This window comes from Scomber scombrus, chromosome 1 (genome assembly GCF_963691925.1).
Source record: "Scomber scombrus chromosome 1, fScoSco1.1, whole genome shotgun sequence".
Taxonomy (NCBI): domain Eukaryota; kingdom Metazoa; phylum Chordata; class Actinopteri; order Scombriformes; family Scombridae; genus Scomber; species Scomber scombrus.
In genome coordinates this window covers 8,178,710-8,201,630 of record NC_084970.1, presented here as the reverse complement: position 1 = coordinate 8,201,630, position 22,921 = coordinate 8,178,710, and the positions used below count along the sequence as shown (strand labels likewise).

General features: G+C 41.2%; 1 protein-coding gene across 5 annotated transcripts in view; it reads right to left on the bottom strand.

The window, feature by feature from the left end:
* The window catches only part of ntrk3b (neurotrophic tyrosine kinase, receptor, type 3b), a 180,625-nt gene that overhangs the window by 33,817 nt on the left and 123,887 nt on the right, over positions 1-22,921 (bottom strand). For all 5 annotated transcript variants that reach the window (XM_062441058.1, XM_062441110.1, XM_062441082.1 and 2 more), the window contains one exon: positions 5,124-5,312. In XM_062441058.1, coding sequence (XP_062297042.1) covers positions 5,124-5,312 — 189 coding nt within the window. The remainder of the gene's footprint in view (positions 1-5,123; positions 5,313-22,921) is intronic.

The window sequence follows — 22,921 nt, the reverse complement described above, 5'->3', positions numbered from 1 at the left end:
TGTGTATGTGAGGTGTGTGTGTGTGTGTGTGTGTGTGTGTGTGTGTTTGGAGGGGGGGAGGGGATCTTTCCGCCTGACAGCTCTCCTCAGTGTGTGTGGTGTGTCGATCGATGCGTGTCTCCTGGTCATTGACAACATGTCTTTTGCAGGGTGAATGCTTTAACATTGAGAATGGGTGGCTCAATCAAAAATGCATCCTCATCCTTGCAAGCCTCATTTCCTTCATCCGCTCTGCATTTACTTACTTTGCACATAAAGTTTACTTGTCAGGAATTGTAATTCACTCGTACAGTATTTTCACACAGGAACCTCTTACAAGGAGAAAAGGTGAGTGGCCATAAAACATTATGACATGAAATTTATAATGAAATCTTATTCAAACTCAAGCATCTTATGAATGTTTATGACTGTTCATCAATCATTAAATGTCAGATTAACATAAAGAGAGAAGACGAGAACAATATCATGCTTTAAATTAACGCTCTTCACTCCCACTAATTACTCACATTTTCACTGTCATTTACAAAGAATTCAAAAGGGACATAAATTTACCAAAATCACTGAGACATACTTATCGTTTAACCTGACTACAACAGGAGCGGCACAGCATGCTGATAGTTAGGTGAGAGGTACTCATCCAGCTGCTAATGGCATACAAAAAGCTTTCCATCATTAAATTCAGTACAGCACCGGGCCTCTGTGTCTGTTGGCATCGTTGGGCTGACTGTGACGTGATGTGAACGCCAGCATTTACTGTTGACTCTCAGTGGGTATCTCCTCCTAACCCGCTGCAGCTGGCTGACTGCCGGCCTGTGTGTCTGCTGCTGCTGCTGCTGCTGCTGCTGCCTGGTCTTGGTGTACTCTGGCTCGTGTGGATAAGTTCCTATTCTTGGCTTTTCTATAAAAATGCATCACCTTTAACATCACTCAGACTACATTTTCTTAAGGGACACAAATTGAATACTTTTGGTTCCATTTCTAAGACATACACAAAGTGCAGTCCTGCCACACAAAGTGAATATACAGAGAAATAAAGTTGTGATTGATTTCTTTTTGACAATAACTTCTCCCTAAGCTCAACTCTGGTGTTATTTCTGGATTAAAATGTAAGCATTAAGTACACTTAAGCACTAAGTACTTTGCACTTGCTGCCCAGGGGATGTTCTTTAAAGTCTAGACTACAAAGACAAAAAAGTTAATAGCACAGAATCTTTGAGGAGAGGCATGTTATGCACCCTGAGCTGCTGATCCCCACAGACACAGTAGAAAATATGTTTCTATACAATAATAAAAAAAGGACATTTATAATTTATTGAGAGGTTTGCTTAGGCGAGATGTGAATATTCTAGTTTTTTCTTTAGTGGGTCACTTCCTCCGTGGTGGGAATGAGCTGATGAGGGTGTGGTGCTTTAACATTCAACTTTAATGCGAAGCTGTCCGGTTCAGCGTTGATGCTGAAGACAAATTGGCCATGTTTCGTGGTATAAAACATGCTCTCACCAACATGTCCCATATTTGTAATAAAATGACAAGCCACATCGTCGCTGGCACTTTTTTCTAAGATGGTAGGAGGCTAAATATGTTTGTTTGACTCGCTGGGTTCTGAGCTTCTCGTCACTTCTCTGGTTCGCAAACCAATTAAATGCCTTTGCAGGAGCAGACGTTTTTAATTTACACTTTAATTTCTCTCATTTTCATTGCTTAATGTGTACTTAGTCTGCCTCCTTGTGCTGTGTGAAGACTGAAAAAGGCGACTGCATTTACTCATCTTATTGCTTACTTCTTTGGCTATAGCTGGTGGTTTTGCTGATGGGATCGTCAATGAATTTTAATGCGGATTAAGCCTATCTTGATAGTTTGTTGTTTTTTTTCATAGGATTGCACCGGGCATCAACATGCATCTATTTCAAACCCTTTTTTTCCTGAAAAGTTTCTATTTGGCTCCTTTTCTGGAATGCGCTGAAAGAACTGAGACCTTTTGAGTAACAAATTAAAGTAGGTTGTTTGAATTCACAACTGGTTAGCCTGTGGGGCTGTTCTGTTTCAAACTATAATTCATAGAATCATAGCCTTGGTACATGATAACTGCCGTTCAATCAATCTGCTCTGCATTTCTATTCATTTTCTGAGCTTTCAAGCTGCCAAATTAGTCACTCCTTGTCTCTGCTGGAAACATTTTCATCTTCAAAAACATCACCTTGAGCATAATTATGTCTCTGTTACACCCAAAGCAGAGGGGACAGAGAGGGGGTTGTCCGAGCTGTGCCCACGTGTGATATCGCTAATAGCATGGATATAATGAAAGGCTATGCGCCATACTCAAACATCAAAAGCAATTGTCTAATTTTGGCCAGCGGGATGTGACAAATCCGTAATTAAAATAGCAAGCTGAGTGATAAAACAAAGCCACTTGCTGGGAGACAGCGGATCCAACTAGATATGGATCTGTCATTAGGTTAAAGAATTGTCCTTTGCCTTTCTGCCTTTATCTCGCTAATGCGGCTACATTTCCCCAGGATTGGCCTTTTTCAGCTTGGCGTGAAAAAAAAAAAAAATCCTGATCTCAATGAGCGTTCTAATCAGTCACGGCTCGCCTGTTTACCGCAGCCAAAGTCGAGGCCACCGGTTCATCCAAAAGATGAACCAATTCCGTGATGGCACTTCATGTTTTTAAATTGGCGTCAGAGCCCTCAATTCACATACCAGCCTCTGTGCAACTGCATGTGCGCAGGTCGCCGGTTCAACTGGAGGGCAGCTACTATTGGATGATATTTATGTAATTAAAAAAAAAAGTTTTCCCTGCAGTGTGGGAATGCTGGCCGCAGTTTCACTGTTCTAAGGTGCCATGACCTCACAGCTGAGATAATGTGTGCTCAGTCTGTCCTCTCTCCAACACTGATGTGTGGGACGAGACAGATTTAACCAATACAATATACATATATATTTATATTTTTTGCTAGGATTGACTTTAAGATCAACAGCTGGTAAGGCGCACTGGAATCACTGGTGTGAGCCGTGCAGCAGGCGATTTCCAATCACTTGCAGCTGTTTTAACAAAAGCCAGCACGGTAGACAGCAGCAGCAGCAGCAGCAGGCTGTTCCTCCTCCTCACTGTTGTTGGTGGAGCTGATTTGACAATGCACACAGAGCATGACAGGGAGGAACACTATAAATTACCAAGGGGGCTGGTGGTAGAAGCAGACTGGGACTGACCATCACATTAGTAAACTCCTGATGGACATACTGTTAGGTAAGGAGAAGTGTGGGTGTGTTTAAATTTATGGATGTGTGTGTTCTGGTGTGACTGCTGCTGGATTGGACTAAGGAGAGATGTGTGTTTGTATATGTGTGTTTGTGTGTGTGTGTGTGTGTGTGTGTGTGTGTGTGTGTGTGTGTGTGTGTGTGTGTGTGTGTGTGCATGTGTGTGAGACACCCTGGCAGCGACCTGGATAAGAAGCTTTCAAGTAAATGAATGAATATATTATGGATTGGTGGCCGACCATCAATAAAGCAGCCATACGGTATCTGAGCTGAGTGGAGCTCTTCGGTTAACACATGAAGCTGCAAAACAATCATGCTGAGCAAGGCAAGCAGGACAACGGGGACCAAAGAGGCCCCAGGGACACCCAAAGGCTCCCTGACCGAAGACACTTACCAAATCACATAGAAGGTATAGAAAAATAGGGTGAAATATGATTCTACCTACACCAGTAAGTCTATATCCACGTGCATGCACATATTCATTTTCACTATCGTACACCTACACACGCACTGCAGCTATACACACAGATACACATTTCCTCTCCCCGTGTGTGTGTGTGTCCTGGGGGTAAACAATACATTCATATTCAGTGAAATGATCGGCACAGACAGAAGCCGTTCAGAGCCATTTTGTTTTTCCAGCCGACGGCAGAAAGCAGTGGCCATTATGACCTTGTGATGAATTTAGGGTTCATTTCCTACGGTGGCTGTTGACTTTGTCCTTTTTCATGTAGAATTCAATCTAAAAAGGCAAAGGAACACTGCGTTCTGATGTGGGGGCCGTTTGGTTGAGCTGTTATCTTTAAAATCTCCGTTACGCTGCACGTTCGAGGTCTGGCTTTCAATTCCAGGTGCAGCACGGTGATCAGGAAAAAAAAAGTTTCATTTGTGCCCACTGTCATTTATTCATTAGCCCGCAATCCGATCTCCTGTGCCAGGCATGAGAGGTTATAAATCAGTCACCGTAGGGCCATTAACAATTCATGCGATTCATAATACATAAGACCCGTCATTTATTTATCACCTCTAAATGGGATTTCCTTCCTTCTCATTGGCTCCCACTCAGAAGTCAACTTCTGTAGCCTGACCGACGGCCATTTTGAGAGAGAGCCAAGATGTAAACAAAGCATAACGGAGCTGAACGGGAGCGAGGGAGCGGGGAAACGCCTGATCTAGTGTGAGACAGGAAAGGAGTCTTCTCTCTGACTAAATCCGGTTGGTTTGACTGGTATCATCTGAAAGGGAAGCAGCAGGCGCCAGGCTGCGGCTGGCTGCTGGCAAAGTTGTTTTCTGCTGATTCTCTTGAGCAGTTGATGTAATTGTGAGTAATTAGGCCTTAAAGTAGTCTTGTCTTTCCCCCAACCTGGGACATGAGTCTCAAGGGAGAGCGAGGGAGGTGGGGAGGGGGGCTGTCATAATACCAGAAGCTGGGATATACAGAAGGCTGCTTTTGTCTAAACAGATCCCATATAAGGCGAATGGAACTGTGCCACCAGATGCTAACACCATATGATCACACTAACTTTGTAGATGACACTAAATTATACGATAGTCCCGAGGGGCCGCGGCACTTCTCATTGTAAAGATAAACAGCAAAGAGAGATACAACAGTGAACATGGTGCTATTAGATATCTCTGACCAGACGCTACACTTTTCTTTATACTGCACAACAGTTGGTGGCTGTTTGCGGTTCTCACGTGAAGTGTCTGACAGTACAATGACTTCATACAGCTTTATTATGCTCAGCCCCATTCTCCATTTAAATCTCCATAAAGGAAGGTTGAATGATGTGTACCAGTGGTAATGAGGGACACATTTCCACTGCTATAAAGTGGCAGCGAAATGACTGAAATGTACTTACGGGTGGTTGGCTTGTTGCAGTTGTGTCCATGTCTAAAGTACTGAGGATTTTCCACCACAGGAATGCGAGTCATCCCTATGACAACCGCATCAGGACCCGCGTCCAGAGTACAGGGGGTAATAATCCCATGGTTGACATGATGAAGAGGGCTGGCAGAGTCTTCCTCACCACTGATCACAGCTACTGGACCTGGAAGGAGACAGAAAAATGAGTTTAGGGCTACAGCTAAGGATTATTTTCAGTATCAATTATCTCATGTTTATTGTCTCAGATGGTGGATTAATAGTGCGTTAGATTAAAATGTAATAAAATAGTGAAAAACGTCTACAAATGTTTTGTTTTGTTTGACTAACAGTCCAAAACCAAAATATATTAAGATTAATTTCGTGTATGACAAAAAAAAACATATTTCATCACATCTGAGAAGAAGAAAACAGCACATTTTTGGCATTTTTGCAGAAAGATGAACTCATTATTAAAATAGTTTTTTTCCTGTTGACTATATGAGATTGACTTCTAAAATAGGGATATAGACTACAGTTGCCTTCACATAAACCATAACAAAATTGTAGAAATAACAAGAAAATATACAGAATAAATGAACTTAACTGGTTATGTAGAAACCTCCCACACTAATTAACTCATGTCTAAATGAATTGACATATTGAACACTGAAATACACTAAAATATTACACATAAGAACACATAAGAGACTAGTCTGGGTACAGCAACATAAGTAATTAAAGCGATATAATAGTGAAATACACATTCAATGTGTTTACTGAACCAAAAAGCCATCCAACCATTAAAAAATATTGATTGATTCTTGAATTCATTAATACACCCACCCACATTCAAATATCAACATACAGTTAAATCATTATCAGTGCAGGCATTGCCCCTGAGCAGCGAGTCTGGAGTCTCTGCCTGATGGATTTATGGCGTCATACAACACATACCTGTCAATAACCGCCATAAATTCCTTTCTCTAATCAAAATTCAAAAAGTCCCTGACATGATTTACTGTCAGCCAGTGTGATCCAGTTTACAGTTTTATCACTGCTGTGTCAAAAGCAACACAGAGCCCTGACAACTGCAATCTTCAGAGGGGATGAAAGCGAGATGAGAGGGATGGGGAAATACAGTGGCAAGTGGATATAGTGTCAACAACCAACAGTAGCTGATTCAGTGAAGCGGTGACAGGGAATCTGTTTACCTACAAAGCTGAGTCTCTCCCTCACCTTGACAACACAGTAAATAGTAATCAAGACCCAGTCATATCAAATTATAGACCCTCAGCCGCAGTGGGGCGGGTGGAGGCGGGGCGTGATGAAGTGACACATGTGAGCAGCAATTTATTTACAACATTTGTCGTTATGCAGCACTTTCATACCTGAGCACCCGCTTTATTGGAGAGATGTGCACAGCAGAGCGTAGGTCCTCACTGGGGGGGACTGCCGGCCCCTCCACTGGGGACTACTGGCACGCTAAAGCTCTAAATCTCTGCTGATGCCTCTGACCCTCCACTACTCAGAAAGCATGCAAAGATATATACGTGTAGTATACTAGAGAATAGAGCTTCAAACATCACTACACTTGAGACAAAATCATTGCACAGAATGATGAGTCATGGGTTAAAGTCTTCAAAAAAAAAAATGAAACAAGATACCTCAAAAGGATGCTAGTATTATGCTCTGTCTTTTAATACAATATATGAAATGGAATGAAAAGCCATCTGATCAGACTCCGGTGCCAGATCGATGAGGCCTCTGGGAGCGCCTGGCTTCTCTCCAAAACCACAGCGCTCCGAACGACACGCAGACAAAAAAAAAAACTACCTCTTGATTTCTTGGGCGATGAAGGTTTTTCCGAGGAGTGAAGGGAAATTGGACTTTTTCAGAACATCCTAAAAATTGCATTTATGTTACCTGAGTGATGAAAAGACCCCGGCGGCTTCTGAGACAGTTTTTTGTCATCTGAGATGTTGCCTGTGCACAGAATGAAATTCAAGACTGGACATTTCCACTCCCCCCCCAACCCCGAAACATCAACCTGAGGGTAAAGTTCCTCTTTATTAAACCGAGTTTGATTTATTCAAGAGAAGTGGGAAATGAAGTGAGCCGACGTCTATTTCTCCATTCTTTTCATGTCTCATCCCCCTCATTTTTTTGGTACATGGTTTATACGACCTGCACATTCAGTCATGCACTCTGACCTGTCAAAGACTCATTTCAACTGTGCTGAGTCAGATTTTGGATAATGATCATACAGCTGGGCTTTGGGTAATCTTCTGACTCTTAATATCTCTATACTTGTAAATATGACAGTCTTTGGGTAAAAGAAGTGTGATGATAAAAATGTAAACAATGCAACATCTACCTTGAAATCAGATTAGATAAATCCTAACGTGTGTGTCTCACTCTGCTATCTTTACGTGCTGGGTCTATTTTTGCTGGAGCCGCTCGCGTCCCAGAAGCATAGAAACACTGCACATAAATGCAGACAGTAATTGGCAGTTGACTTCAAATTAATATTTAATGATATATATTTAATGATTTCGATTGGTATCTGAACACCTACACAATAAAGTCATTAGGTAGAGAGAAAGAGAATCAAGCAGGAAACTGAGAGACAGAGAGAGGGATATTCTCAGCTGTGATCACATACTGTGTGTTGATGCAGCCAAAATCACCATTTAGTTGTTTTACATGTTTTTTCTCTATTCTTGTCTGTTATCAGACAACAAAACAAGAATGAAACAGTTATATAATGGCAGCTCACATAGTCTATCTGTTAACTAGCAGTCATTTCCAAGATGCTGCCCTGCAGGGCTGAAAAAGTAATTGTTTCAATATTGAAACATCATCTGAAAAATTCAGATGATGTTAAAATCATAAAAAAGTATAATAACAACAACAGCTAAACAGATGTGATGAGCTATATTGTTATTGTTTAAAATGAGTGGTGACTGGGAAAGAAACAGGCAAAAATATAGGTGTCTGTCTCCTATAAATGAGCTGCACACATGTACAAAATATACTCAGCAAAACAACTCTTAACTATATTAGGAAATATGGTTGCTTAGACTAATACTTTAAGCAACCACATTTCCTAATATAGGTGTTATGGAGAATTGGATTGTTAGTGTTTAACCTCATCAGTGGAGAAAGTGTCCAGGACCCAGGATGTCTTTTGCTGAAAATGTTTATTTACGCTTGGCCAAGGAGAATCAAAGTATTATCAATACACCCGTCTTATGCATGATGCCACCACGATTCTGAGGAAACTGTCCTCCATGGGTAGTCTCTAAGAATTCACAGAAATACTCTATGCCATATTAAATGCATCTACAGTAATGGAATTTGCCTATTGTTTCATTGTTCTACAAACAAGGAAACATAGTTACCCATCCCTGGGTTTAGGGAGTCAGACAGTCATATCCTCTGACCTTGGGTGCCACAGCAACGCTGTGCCACTGATATCAAAGTGACTCCTGCATTCCCCAAAACACCACAGACAATTGCCTTTATTGTCTTAAAGAGAGAGACAATATGTGTCTCTGCCAAGATGATAGCGCAGCCTTTACTGTGACCTCTGCTTGACCATAAATATGGAAAATGACCTAACAATAGGATAATAAATATAAAAGTATTAATGTACTTAACTATTATATCTGATGAACAATAATTAGTCACCTTTTTTGTTTTCTTTTCTTTCTTGCCTTTTCTTTCTTATTCGTTGTTGTCAATTGCTTTACTATGCTATGTAACTCCAGCATCATTGTGTTATATAATTTCTTAAAATGCAAATTAAGGGGGAAAAAATGTGGTTGCTGAAAAACAGATGCTCCACTTCTCAAACATTTGCAGTGGACATTGGACACACAATGGAGCTGCAACCGAGCCAGAACCTTTCATAGCCATGATCCTGTGGACATAACTTGACACTCGTTCAAGACCATTTGTCTGTTTTTAATGCATCTAAATTCAACTCAGAGGCAATATTTCTGGCACTCTGGTCAATTGCATGATGTAGAGAAAGTAATCAGTAGCTTATGAATGAATAGAGGACAACCTGTTGAGTCACAGTAACTAAAAGCAATAACTTCTAACACAAAATGGATCCAAATCATGAAATTTAAAAACCCGCTCTGATCTCCTTACATGAAATACTTCAGCATATTCTGTTAGAAAGTGGATTTATGCAGACTGGTTCCCTCATACGTACGCAGCTGCATCTGACACACAATTTGGCAAGCATGTAATTGATCATCAAAGGACATGGCACTACAGGGAGAGAAATCCTTTATTTAACACACTCAGAGTAACAGACACCTGTATGTCTCATGTTTTTTCTTCTGGAAAGGGCCTAGATCACTGTGGCGTGCCGCCTTTTGAAGATTAGTTAAATCTGACTGCTCACATTCGTCTGTTTTGCCAGCACCCTTCTATTTTTCTGTGAGAAACATGTCACTCCGGCTGAAATTCCTCCGTGACTGTTTTGCAGACATGCCACTCCGGTCGGCATCACTCAATGTTCTTTCACTTTTAACGTTCCGCAATCCCGGCTCGTGGCGTTCCAGTAAATGTTTTATGTTTATGTAAGGTGCAGTTCTCAGGTGCATTAGCTAATTCAGCCAAATCAATTGATCAAGTGTGACATTTGCATCATCTGTTCCTCAGAGTTTAGAAGTCAATCTAATTTACTCTACAGGAGCAGAGACAGCGCAGCCTTCCCCTCCCGGGTTTTAAAATAGACTCATTCATTAGGGTATTGTCAAAGTGCCGGACCAGGCCTCAGTGATGGATTGAAAGAGCACTCGAACCTTTGAGCTAGCCACCTTTCAGACACATGCAGTCTTTTATCTCTAGGCTTATAAGCGTAATGACACTGAATTAAAATCAAAAGCTAAAAAAAAAAGAAAAAAGTAAATGTCACTGCAAGTGTGAAAAACAACCGTTTTACAGGCTGCAGATGAGCCACAATGAGAAAGTTTGGTCAATGCAAACATGCTCACCTGCTCCACCTACAGGTAAGATAAGTCATAGCAACCGCAATTTATAACCAGCTAATTTCTAATCTTAATGTCGCCACCTACAAAAAGAAAAGTAACGGCCTCTGCAATTTTAACACTTGCATTTGAATGGAAGTGAGTGTTACTGCTTTTTTTATTGTGACTCTATGTGTGTGTGTGTGCGCTGTGTCACACTACAGGTGCAATTTATGATGTGGCTGTAAAATGCCAAATGCCAAAGATTATTCAATTTGATATCTAATTTATTTCTCTGTCTAAACATTTATGATACAGCATGAAGCTTTTTTCAGACACTTGAACTTAACCTCTGTTTTTTCTCCTTCTCTTTTTGCTTTCAGACAGCAAAACCTAGCGAGGATCCTCTCATTCCTTCTCTAAAGTCATCAGTATATAAATGAGGGGTTGAGTGCCACAGACAGAGCATAGGGAAATATTGGGAACACCCTGTTGGAATGAGACTTTTCTTGGGATTCAAGTTTATAATTATTAATATTTTCTTGAAATACAATCTCCTTTTTGATCCTGTTAATAACATCCTCACTGTTTACTCTTCTCTCTATTCCGCCACATCAAAGCAAAATTAAACTACTGCTACTGATTCATCCAAAAAATCTCCACAAGACTTTTTTTTAGTATAATCTGAAGATAATTTTGCTAATGAAACAGGAGGCAGCAGCTACATTGAGCTACTGGATGAAAAACTGCACACGTCCAACTTCTCCACGTGGCAGCCGACATTTGACTGTGCCGTGCTGTTGTGTGGAAGGGTCTGAGAATAGAGGATGTTGTATTTCCTGTACAGATTGTAAAGCCCCTGAGGCAAATTTGTGATTTGTGATATTGGACGGGAACTGCTGGTGTTGTCTCAGAAACCCGAGGATATTGGCTGAGTCTGGTTCTGGGAGCTTTGCATCAATCTGCCTTTGTTTATGTGCTATTCCCCTCATTGGTGACTTCAGGTGTCATTATACGTCTGCTCCTAATTCTCCCTGCTCTTTTCTTTTTCTTTTTTTTGTAACAACACCCTCCAGGCTGTTCTGGTCTCACCTGCACAGTTTATTTATTCAAGCTCTCGTTTCTCTTTTTTGTTTTTTATTAGAATAATTATTTCTGAAAATACACCAGACCAGACAGAAAATAAAGCAGTGGGGGCCTGTGCTGCCCCCTGATTGTTTTTGTCTCTGATTTTAAAGTGAGAGCTGAAGGTGACCAAAAGAAAAGAAAAGTAGGTAGCGAGGCAGCAAGTCACTCTGTATGGTTTTCCCTGTGGTCTGGAATAAATTGTGCAAAGTGTGATTGCTTCCGTTCCACCTCCTTGTGGTAATTATTGCACAGATTCCTTTCAGAGGTAGTTAATTAGGAGTGGAATTAACTTGAGGACATGTAAAATGAACAAGAGAACACAGGAAGGATAACTTACTGAGGCAGGGCTCAAGCTTCTAGTTAATGATGGATGTGAAGTGAATTAAGTTCCCGTGTGTGTGTGTGTGTGTGTGCATGTGTGTGTGTGTGTGTGTGTGTGTGTGTGTGTGTGTGTGTGTGTGTGTGTGTGTGTGTGTGTGTGTGTGTGGGGTGGGGGTCGGAAATCATGGCAAACATTGTGCTTGTGAGTGAATAACTGTCATACATGCTTTTTTTTCCATAAATCTATTAAAGGTAGTCATTTGCCTTTAAGCTCTGTAGTTGAAATTCAACATTAATTGAAGCATGCAAACGTCTGATGTAGCTTCTTAACACAAGCCTCTGCAAGTGGACAGAATCGCTAAGCCAGCACTTCTAAGCGTGAACCTTAAAATGAGAACCCTGGCGTAAATATGTGCGTAAACAGTCACCTTACATGATTACTGAAAGCCGTGTAGGCGCTGTGGCTGCTGGTTTAGTAGCAGTCGCTGCGCACGTACGCAGGATGGGGGCAGCATTAGCGCTATAATAAGGCCAGTTAATTGCCAAATGCCAATATTGTGTGAAGAAGCCTTGAGGTTATGTGCAAAGCTCAGATGACAACTCCCCTCACTGCACTGAAGAAGACATGTAAATAGCTTTCCTGACAAATGGCCTCAACCCCCCCCCGCACCCTCCACACATACACACACACACACAGATGAGCACACGTGACTGCCGTGCAAGCCAGCTGCAAACCCACGCTAACCCCCTTTTCTCTGCTATTTCTTCCAAATAGAAGTCTCTACACAGTGAAACACTCCTGGACTGTATTTCGTGTCCTCTCCAGTTGATGGTGACCAACCGTGACAAATACTGAGCACTATAGGACAGCTGATATTTATGGTCCTCTGCAACGTAGGCTATCGACAATTTACAGCCGCCCCGCACAGCTCAATGTGCTCTCTCTTTATTGTGGTATAAACAATGGGCGAACACTGAGGGGAAGGACGGCCGAGTCGAGACGGGAATAAACACATATTTGAAATCTGCTGTAAACCTATCAGTCATTGTATCTGAAGCCACTTGTATGTCCTCTAAAATCAAGCATCTACAGCACGCCGAACATTATCTGCAATGACACAGCACTGAACCAATTACAGTTTGTGCTGCTGTATATCTGTGGTCTTGATGTTCGGAATGATAATAAAACAAAACACTGAGATTGTTATTCTGACTCTGTTCCCACAGTGCCCTATCAGCTTTTATATCTTTGACAACACATTACCCTGTAAGCTCCCTGAAGACAGACGAAGCAATTTTACACAAGTCTGAAAAGTGATGGAAAACGACATCATCCAACAGCCGAGCTGTCCCGGCTCTATTTTTTGATTTATGACTATGACAGAGTCAGGATCTTTACCAAAAAACCGGGACCCACATTTTATTACCTGTTATGTGCCCAAACACAAATTGAAAACAAAGCATGGCGCAATCTGAGTATATATTCGGGGCTGTACAAGTCCTCCACTCTGTTTGGGGTTTCATTCTTCTTAGGGAAATGTAATCAGGGAGGCTAAATAAAAAGCTTGCGGTGGCATTGTTACAGAAAGTAGTTTGCATCCTAAACTCAGCAGTAAAAGCATCACAGCGCACGCATACACACATACTGTACATACATATGCACAGCAGCAGCCAAATGCTCAAGGGCTATATTTCTTGTCATGGCATTAGAATATGAAACGATTCCCCAATGTCGAGCATCTGGCAGAGTTTGCATGTAAATTACACAGGAGACCGAGAGCCACATTCAGCCACTGCAGCCCACAAAACGGCTTGATGATTGTGCACATCAGTGCTACGAGTGACACCTCTGCATACTAATGTGACCCACCATCATACTGGGAGGCAACAAGTGTTTTAGCACTGGTGGGGGTTAGCAGAAAGGTAAATTATTAGTCACTGGGGCTGATAAGATATAATTCGTTCACTGTGATAAATTGAGATAAAAATATTTGGCCATGGTTTTACATAATAGGCATATATCACCAAACTGGAATGAATCGGTTCAAAGTCAGCATTGAACCTGAATGATTCCCTATTTATAAATATTTATAGCTGGCTGGGTAGCTAGATAGACAGCTACTTCATTGTGCTCCCAAGAGAAAAACATTTTTCAGTCTGCAGATGGAACATGAACAGTTCAATGCACACACAGACACACAGTATGAGTCTAGCTGAGTAGCTAAAAAGGTAGCTGAAAACAGAAGGACCCAAACCAGTGTGACTCTATACAATTTTGATTTTACCTAACAGGACCTGAGGAACAGTGATCTCTTCGCTGTACAGCCAATCTAGCGTCTCTGTCAGGCTGTGTACTGTGGTGATTTGAGCTAAATGCTAATTTCAGTCAGCATGCCAAAATAGTGAGGTTTAGCAGGAATATTGTTTACTATGTGTGCCATCTTAGTTTAGCGTGTAAGCATACATTTTCTAATTAGTAGTAAATACAAATAACTGCTGAGGCTGGTGGGAATGTAGTCTGGGGCAAGTAAAAAAAAAAAGATGTTTCATGACAATTCATCCAATGTCTTTATGGACATCTCACCCTAAACTACAAATGTCAACCTGCTGGTATCAAGAATTTAATGGTGCATTCCAGTTGTACTCGGTAGTCGGTATTTTCAAGTTACCAGTCGGACATTTCAACTGGAGCGCCCCCTGAAGTCGAATTTCAAACTCAGAAAGTCGGACGAACCTCACCAGCCCCAACATCAAAATACAAGATGGTGGTCCTATGCATTAACAGTATGAAAGTTTTCGGTATATCTTGTTTATTAGCATTTTGTCTTATTTGTGTCTCATTAAATCAGTTGTACACAGAGCACTGTCCAACTTCTATCTGTGGACATGTTGCTACACTGTTTGTAGGGTTGTGAACGATAAACCGATGCGACCGGATATTCGGTTCAATAAGTGAGACATAGCCAGACTTTTTTTTGGTCCATGTCTAAAAATAAATACATTGAGTCACATTTGTTGTTCTGTTTTTTTTTTTGCCAGTGCCATAAAGCCACAATGCTTGGGGATATGTGGTCTTTTACATATTTGAAAAGAAAATATTGTACTGTCACTTTCATAGAATTGGCTTCGATATTTGATAAAATATCTTCAACAAATATTAACCGTAGAATCAAATCGTATCGTTCTTACACTGTATCGAATCGATTCGTATCGAATTGGTCTGTAAAAAAAGGATATCGTTTTTGAATAGAATCGTAACCTGTGTATCTAGATGCATATCGAATCGTTTATCACAGAGAGATGTGCAACCCTAACTGTTTGTATGCACAAAATACAGCGAAATGTGTTTTTATTAACTGGTATTGCTATCAATGGCTAACCTGGCTAGAACTGGTTTCTGATTTCTTAACTGGAACGATTCAAACTCGGCTGCGATGTCATTCCCAGCTCCAACTTCCAACTTCTGAGGTAAATGGAATGCAGCAAAAGTCAGCAGATTATCAAAGTCATGAGAATACATTGTATGGGAACCATCAATGTTTTTTTCAAAAGCTGTGCCAATTCATTACATACATGTTTAGATAGTCCACTAGATGGGTGAACACTTTTGCCTGCCTAGAGGAAAAGTGTATGGAGATCTGTACCAAATTTAGTAGTAATCAATCCAACGGTTGTGGAAACATTTCACTTAACAACAAAAGTTTCAACCCAATGATAGTGCTAGAGGAAAACTCATGGGATCTCCAAACTCAGTAGGCTTCACCCTCTGGTTATGGTGAATGCCTGTGTAAAATTCAGCATCCATCTTATAGTTTAAGAGATATTTCACTTTGAACCAAAGTGGTGGACTGACCGACTGCTAAAGCAGCATTGCCATGCCTCTAGCGTGGCTAAAACGCTGCCATCCCATGAGAGTAACATTACACTTGTAATGCTAAAGTGAACGAGGCAATGGAAGTTTAGAATACACCAGTGATTCATTTTTAATCAGAGCTTTTTTCAAGCTGGTAACATTAACAGAAGCGAGCACTCTATGTTGGCCTAAAATGAATTGGAGGAAGCACATTAGGGTCAATGTTAACTACATTTTCTGCAGTTTAGTGCATTCAGGTCGTATTTCCTGAACGTTCACTCAGGCTCAGTTACACAGAAACACACAGAGTATTCAATCACTGACCCACTGTGTGGTATCATTCAATCAGGAGTCAATGCTCTACTTTATCCTGGTGTTTCACCCTCTTTCACTTGTTGCCAAAGTGAATCAAAATACGAGCAATCGTACAAATAATGATGTGCAAACAAAATGACTACATAATGACAGCAAAGAGCAATTGATCAAAACCTAAATTCTTCCATCAGCATGTTTGACTTGAGTAACTGCTGTTTCATCATAACTCAAAAGCAGTTTTTAAAAGACTTCCATCATTTATTTCATCTCTCTCCGCTGTATCTCTTTGTCCCTGCTTCTCTCTCTTACTCTTTCTTGTTTCCAGCCCCCCGGGTCTTGATTTCTGCTTCAGTTCTTTCACAACTGCCTCCCTCTGTTGGAGGGTTCAGGACCAAACTGATTTGTTGGCCTGGGAGGCGGAGAAGGGAATGAAGGAGGAGGAGAAGGAGGAGACGGTATGTGTGTGTGTGTACATGTGTGTGCGCACATGCATGAATGTATAAGGTCATTATAATTACACATCTAACCGAGACCCATGAATTACATCAGCATTCACAGTAACATTGACAGTATTGCATGAATACTGGACATCACCTCTGCTCTACAATATAAAAGACTGTGATGTGACTGTGAAAGGCCATCAGAGACAGACACTGAGATTAGCATATGAACTTCTGTGCAAACAGATTGTATTCATTCATTATGAAACAAACAGCTAATTGACTGAAAAACATTACAACCAATCCTGGAAATTACATTTATACACAACTCATTTGCTTGTTTTAACAGAAACATTATGCAACCCGCATGACATTTTCTGCAACATAATGAAGATCAATTATTGTATTTGTCAAGCTGCAAAAGCTTGACACTGAACATGTAAGCACTGACAACATATTTCATTTAATTTCTTACATCGGCTGTTAGCAACAAAAGCATGATAACTTCTACCAGGTTTATGTTATATTTAGACACAGCACAGGATCAAGGTCAGTGAAAGATCTTCATGTATGTTATACTAAAAAAGTCTAAAGTGACTTGGAAAAACACATGACCAAAACCACAATCCTTCGCTAACCTTAACCCGTTGTCATTACAACACCTGACAATACACAGGACTCCTAGCTCTACAAAGCTGGTCTCCTGCTCTTTGTAGAGCCATCACTCAACCCTGAACAACTTCTTTCTGTAGTATATACCCATCTAATGTGAAACAATTTTTACATTTCTGGCTTTCTACGATATCTGCACATGACACCTAAAGTCTGGTTTAAGTGTGGGACAAACTGGTGGTTATGGCAAATGAAGTATGGTATGGTTAGAGAGTAACTGAAAGAAGCCAACGTGAATGCACAGTCTGTGAAGAATGGTAAACTTCAGTCTCACACCCTTACCTTTCCACCTCTCTAGTTCTACAGACTACAGTCCACACTATTTCTTGCCCTGCTACTTGAACGCTGTGTTTGGATAGAAATTGTGAGATGAAGAATGGTTCAGTAACTCCATTGGATACTAGGCTGTTCCTGAAATGTGTAAATATGACTATGCAGCAGTACAGACCACCAATCAACCAATACAGGCATGTACCGGCATGAACAAAATCAGAGCTGCCATTCACGGGGTCTGGTGCACTGTAAGGTGATCTACAGCACGGAGAGGTGACTTCCATCTATTTTTTACTGCTGCAAGGGCGTCATATTCATAATAACAGGACAGATTTATACCTCCACAGTTTTTTAGTTCAGTCCTCTGTCAGCAACAAATATAATGCACCACAGGCAGGTCATGTCACTCATGAATACATACAAAGATGGATAAATATATCAAAGTACTGATAGCAATATGAGTGTCAATTAAACTGAGAATAATCTTCCCTTCGGTCTCCATCCATTACATATCTACTACTTGCTTTGACATATACGACACTGCGCTACACTCTACTCTGTGGCTGCTCTGTGGTGAGGTGCTACGCCGGGTAAGCAGACAGACTCTTTAATATTTCAGTCAGACTCCCAGCAGACTGATGGCTTACAGAGCCAGCCATGCAGGGCGCATAGCCAAGGTTAGCTGTAACATCAACCTCTCTTCATTTGAACCTGAACACTGTACAACTACACCCGCAGAAAGGACGGCTCTCCCCTCACGGTTTCGTTATTTCGAGTGAGAGTTCTGTAACGCACAATGCCTCAAATATAATACAGAACTGATACATTTAGGATGAAATAGTCTACAGCACGTGTTTATTAGAAAACCTTCTATTAAATGGGTGTTGACAGCACTATAGGGGCTATATGTAAATCAATGTCTGCATGGCGCTACACGATGTGTGACAAACTGCAATTAAGAAGTATTAATTAAAGTGTTATCTTCCACGGTTGTGCCAAAAATAACAAATGTACACCCTACATTTCAATGCAATTTAGATTTAAAAAATGCACATTCCATCCAGTTATCCAGGATTAGAGGCATGTAATTCATTTGCAACAGGTAATTAAACCGCAATACACCATTTATCTCTTTGGTATTTTTTTTTTTTTTTTTTAAGGGTTAGGGTTAGATTGTATATAGTACAATATACATTATACTATATCTAGAGATGTAACGGTAGGGGGAAAGCTGGTATAACTGTGGTAGGTGATGTGTGTTGTATGTGTTGACAGAGCCTCAAAAAATGGCATCGATACATCAACCTAAAGTAGAGATTTACCCGAAAAGCTGTTTTCAACCACGGTAAGTAAATTCACTTATGCTGTAATCTTTTTTTCTTGAATGACAGGTTGTGTTTATTGTATCATCAGTTATGATCATTTGACAGATTGGTACTTTAACACATCCTGATGTTTGCCATGTCATAGGATTTCAGTATAGAAGCAAGTCAGGTTTAACTGTCAGGAGTCATTGTTGGGATGATTGTAAAAGCTGTTTTTTTCGTCCTGCTGCTAATGTGTGTATGTGTGTGTGTGTGTGTGTGTGTGTGTGTGTGTGTGTGTGTGTGTGTGTGTGTGTGTGTGTGTGTGTGTGTGTGTGTGTGTTACAGCAGGCTCTACTCTGATCGAACCACCACACCTACAGTTTCCCAGGACAAGGATGAGCAATGTCTTGTGTGGGGAGACATTCAGCACATCCTTGCCTGGGGAAGTGTGAGTGCAGTGTCTCTTTTGTCTGCACTGGTCCCATGAGGCTTGTACTGAAGGAGCAGAGCACTATATCTGTCACAATTCTGACAATGAATGAAAGAGGATTTATCTTAGTAATACCGCAAATGAAATGTCTTAGTTTTACACTGTTATACTGTTACATTTTCTTGAAAAGTTATACTGTTCGTACTGTTGAACATTGAAAATTGAAATTGGAAATTTAATTTAATTTGTTTCTATTAAGATAAAAGGCGTAATATGTTTGCAATTATATATTAACAAAGACATTGTCAGACACTTTTAATGAAAACAGGAATAATATGAACAATTCAGTTTTATACTGTTGCATTACTTTTGACCCAACTGTGTTTTAGTTTTGTCCTGACTGACAGGGTTGAATATAACAATGTGCATCTTTCTTATATCGAAGTCGTTCCACATTTGTACAAAATAGCCCTTGGTATTAATAGAAGATATAATGAAAACTAGTTACTGTCTTATTATCTTGTATAATGACGTTTATTTGAGAAGTGTTACTTTCATCCTGGTGTATTCGTCCCAAACCGCTTCAGACATCATGCTTTTGCTGCATGCAGTCGTACGAAGAATATGCTCCATAATCCAAACAGCTACTGTCAAAATAATTCACTTTGTCTGACATACAGAACAATGATTCTACAGCACCAGTTCCACCAGGGACGTATTGGTAGCGCACCACTTAGCTATAGCTGACCCAGACCCATAACACTGACAGAGTACAATACTATATTATTAAAATATGCCCAGTAGTGAAATGATACTGCGCCTCCCGGTCCCCCTTCCCTCTTTGAAATGGTCGCCTTTGAGTGAAGCCTTTCAGAACAACGATAAAAACATTTGATTTCTGACGTGGTCAAACAGCATGTCATTAGAAGCAGTTCTGAGAGACAAACAGGTAGTTAAAAAGCGTTGCGGTAAAAGTAGTGGTTTGGTGGCCCTGACTGATTTTCTTTTAATTTAACCTTAATTTAACCAGGAGGTCCCTTGAGATGAAAAACCTCTTTTCCAATGCAGCCCTGGCCAACACAGCACACAAATAAAACACAAGAGATAGCGGGGAAAATGCAACACCGTGTATAAGCACTGGGGCCAATCAATAGTTTGTTCCCCTAAATTTCAAGCACTTAAAAGGATTGATTTGTCTCTCTCTCTCTCTCTCCACATGGATGCTTCATCCAGCCCAAACATACTACAGGAGATGCTGCGCTGGATGTACAAGAGCGTATAGGCATTTCAAACAAAACAAACATCAAAACTTCTCCGAGGGCGACTGCTGTGGGCGACACGTTGTGAAACGGAACACATCATTACCCACAGCGGGCTGTCAATCAGTGTCATGTGCATAGGGATGAAGTTGCTAAATTTAACTCTCCCTATAGTCCATGTGAACGCATCCGTGTCAACGTAAACACAGAGCACCAAAGACCACGAATGCAACCCATACTCGTTTTTGCAAGGAGCTGGTAGAGATGAACCGGGATTGTTCAAAGACACCTAAACACGACACGGGGAAGACTGGTTGCACTGAATCAAGATTGGGAGGGGCGGAAAAGCAAAACTGTGTAATGACCTAAATGTAGGTCGTCTAATGCGGCTCACTGTGACTGGGGGCATCAAGAAAGAAGAAGAGAAGCAAACCAACTAATGCAGCCAATTAAAGCTCCCCCTGCCCCCATACCACCACCGCCACCCCCCACCCCCACCCTCCCTCTGCAAACACTTCAAAGTACTGCCATCAGCGAATGGCAATAAAGTGGGCTCGGATTTAAAACAATGCTCATCACACTGAGAAAACAGAGTTCCCCGTGTTGTACCAGCAAAACGGGGGGGGTGTCCGACAAATTCCAAGTGGAGGTAGCGATCGCCCACTAAAGCATGGGAGAAATACACCCACAAATACAGCAGAAAGTAGCAGCTCATTCAAGTGAATGGACATTTCTGTTCTCCTGATGACCGGTGGGGTCGATGGCTGTGTTTGCGAGCACTATGAAAGGAAAGCTGCAATATTAACATTGTGTCAGAATGTCCTAAAAGAAAGAGCAATCTCCCGGCAGGAGCACTGAAATGACACCCTCTACTGACGACTAAATCGGAGAAAATAAGGAACTGGGGTGGTGCTTTTTGTTTATTTGTTTTTTTTTTGTGAAATGGAGGATAGGCCCACTGTAAGCTGAGAACAGCCGGCTCTGTGGGGGGACAGGCAAAAGAAGAGATTTTTATTTTTCCGGCTTCAGGTAACCGGTATTTCAAAGAGCAGAATTGGGGCGTCTCATTACACAAAATACATCTCACACAAATCCCTTACTTTACATAAACCACCCCCCTAAGTTTTCTCCCTTCTTTTTTTTTTTCTTCCTTGTGTCCTTGCAGAAATTTTTTCTATCGCTCTCTTTCTCTGTTTATGTTCCAGAGCCCAGCTGTTTTGTGTCCTGCTGGGCATTCGCAAAGGGATGATTTCCACACCGATCTGAGTGCCATTTAAATAAACATCAACAGAGGATGTCAGAAGGAGCCTGTGAATAACACCAGAGGCTTATCCACTTCCACAGCTTTAAAATAGGGGAAAAAGGAACCATCCAGTTCCTTCATTTCTCTCTTTCTGTATGCTGTTTGAATAACCACCATCCGAGCCATCGCTGCTTCGGCCACGTCCTCCTTATGTAAGCCAGAAAGGCCAGACTCTGGCTCCCAGTTGGGCTGGCTCTCTGCTCTTCTGGAAGGGGTTTCTTACAATATAGACATTTCTTTCAATGTTCACTTATGGGCTCCGTGCCACGGCTGACTCTTGGTTAATTGTTATTCTAAAAGATATCGCTATATTCAAAGCTATATTCAAAGCTATACTCTGCATGTTTGTGCAAAAGGCAGATTCTGTCCAAAGCATCCAGAGTTGCCTATGGCTTTACTTTGAAATGGTGCAGTGGGAAAAAAAGACAAAAAAGCACGTGTCCTGTGGATTACTACTTTAAAAGAATATATGTATAAGAACTATATATAAATCATTGCATGCCCTTCCCACAACCAATTGAAAGCACGTAGCTACAAACTCGGTACCCTCGCACAGCCTGAGCTGACTGCATCACCTTCTCTTCATAGACCACCAACATCCCTGCTACTCTTGCTGTTCTCTCCTCTTTTGTATTTGCATTGCTAAACTGTTGGCAGCGCTTGTCATTTTGTCTCATAAGTGATAGCAATTACTATTCCAGCACCCGGGATCAAAGAGACACCAAAAGGAGGTTTATAGACAGGAGAAAACACCAGACACTACTTCCCCTCTTCTGTTTACACTGATAGAGGCTGAGGCCTAGGAGGCAGAGTGGTTGTGACTGACAGAATGGGAATATAACTCCTGCTTTTTTTTTTTTTCTATCCTAGAGAAGATGGATAGGATAGGATGGGGTAGGATGGGAGAGGGGAGAAGAGGAGAGGAGAGGGGAAGAGTTTCTGCAGAGGGCAAACAGTACCATTAACCAGAAGGCTCCCTCCTGCTTACAGTGGATTAGTCACATTACCAATTCTTTTTCAGGTCTGGGAAAGCTGGGAGCATTGAACCGAGCAACAATTACACGACTCATAATGAGACAGTGGGGCCTTGACTTAAAATAACAAGCCTTTACGAGACATTGTCTCTGCTAAAACACAAATAGGCCTAAATTTAATCTGTCCACGTCATCTGCATTATATGAATCTGCACGCCAGCAGTTTTGTAGAGCCCTGAAGCTTGGATTATCCTGAGATCAAAGGGCCTAAAAGATAAGAAGGCAACCTTGGGAGTGAAAGTTTGTCAGTTCAAATCCCAGACAGAGAATGGAAAATCAGGCAAAGCAGGAAGGGCCAATAAGGATGGGGAAAAAATAGAGAATCATTCTCCCATTTATTTAAACATGATGACCTATGATGACCTATGAGCAATGCAATGCGTTGAGTTTGAACTTTGGAAATCATAATAAAAGAAATAGCTGTAATCACCCAGCAAAAAGCCCCCAACAAACAATATTAACAATAAGCAAGA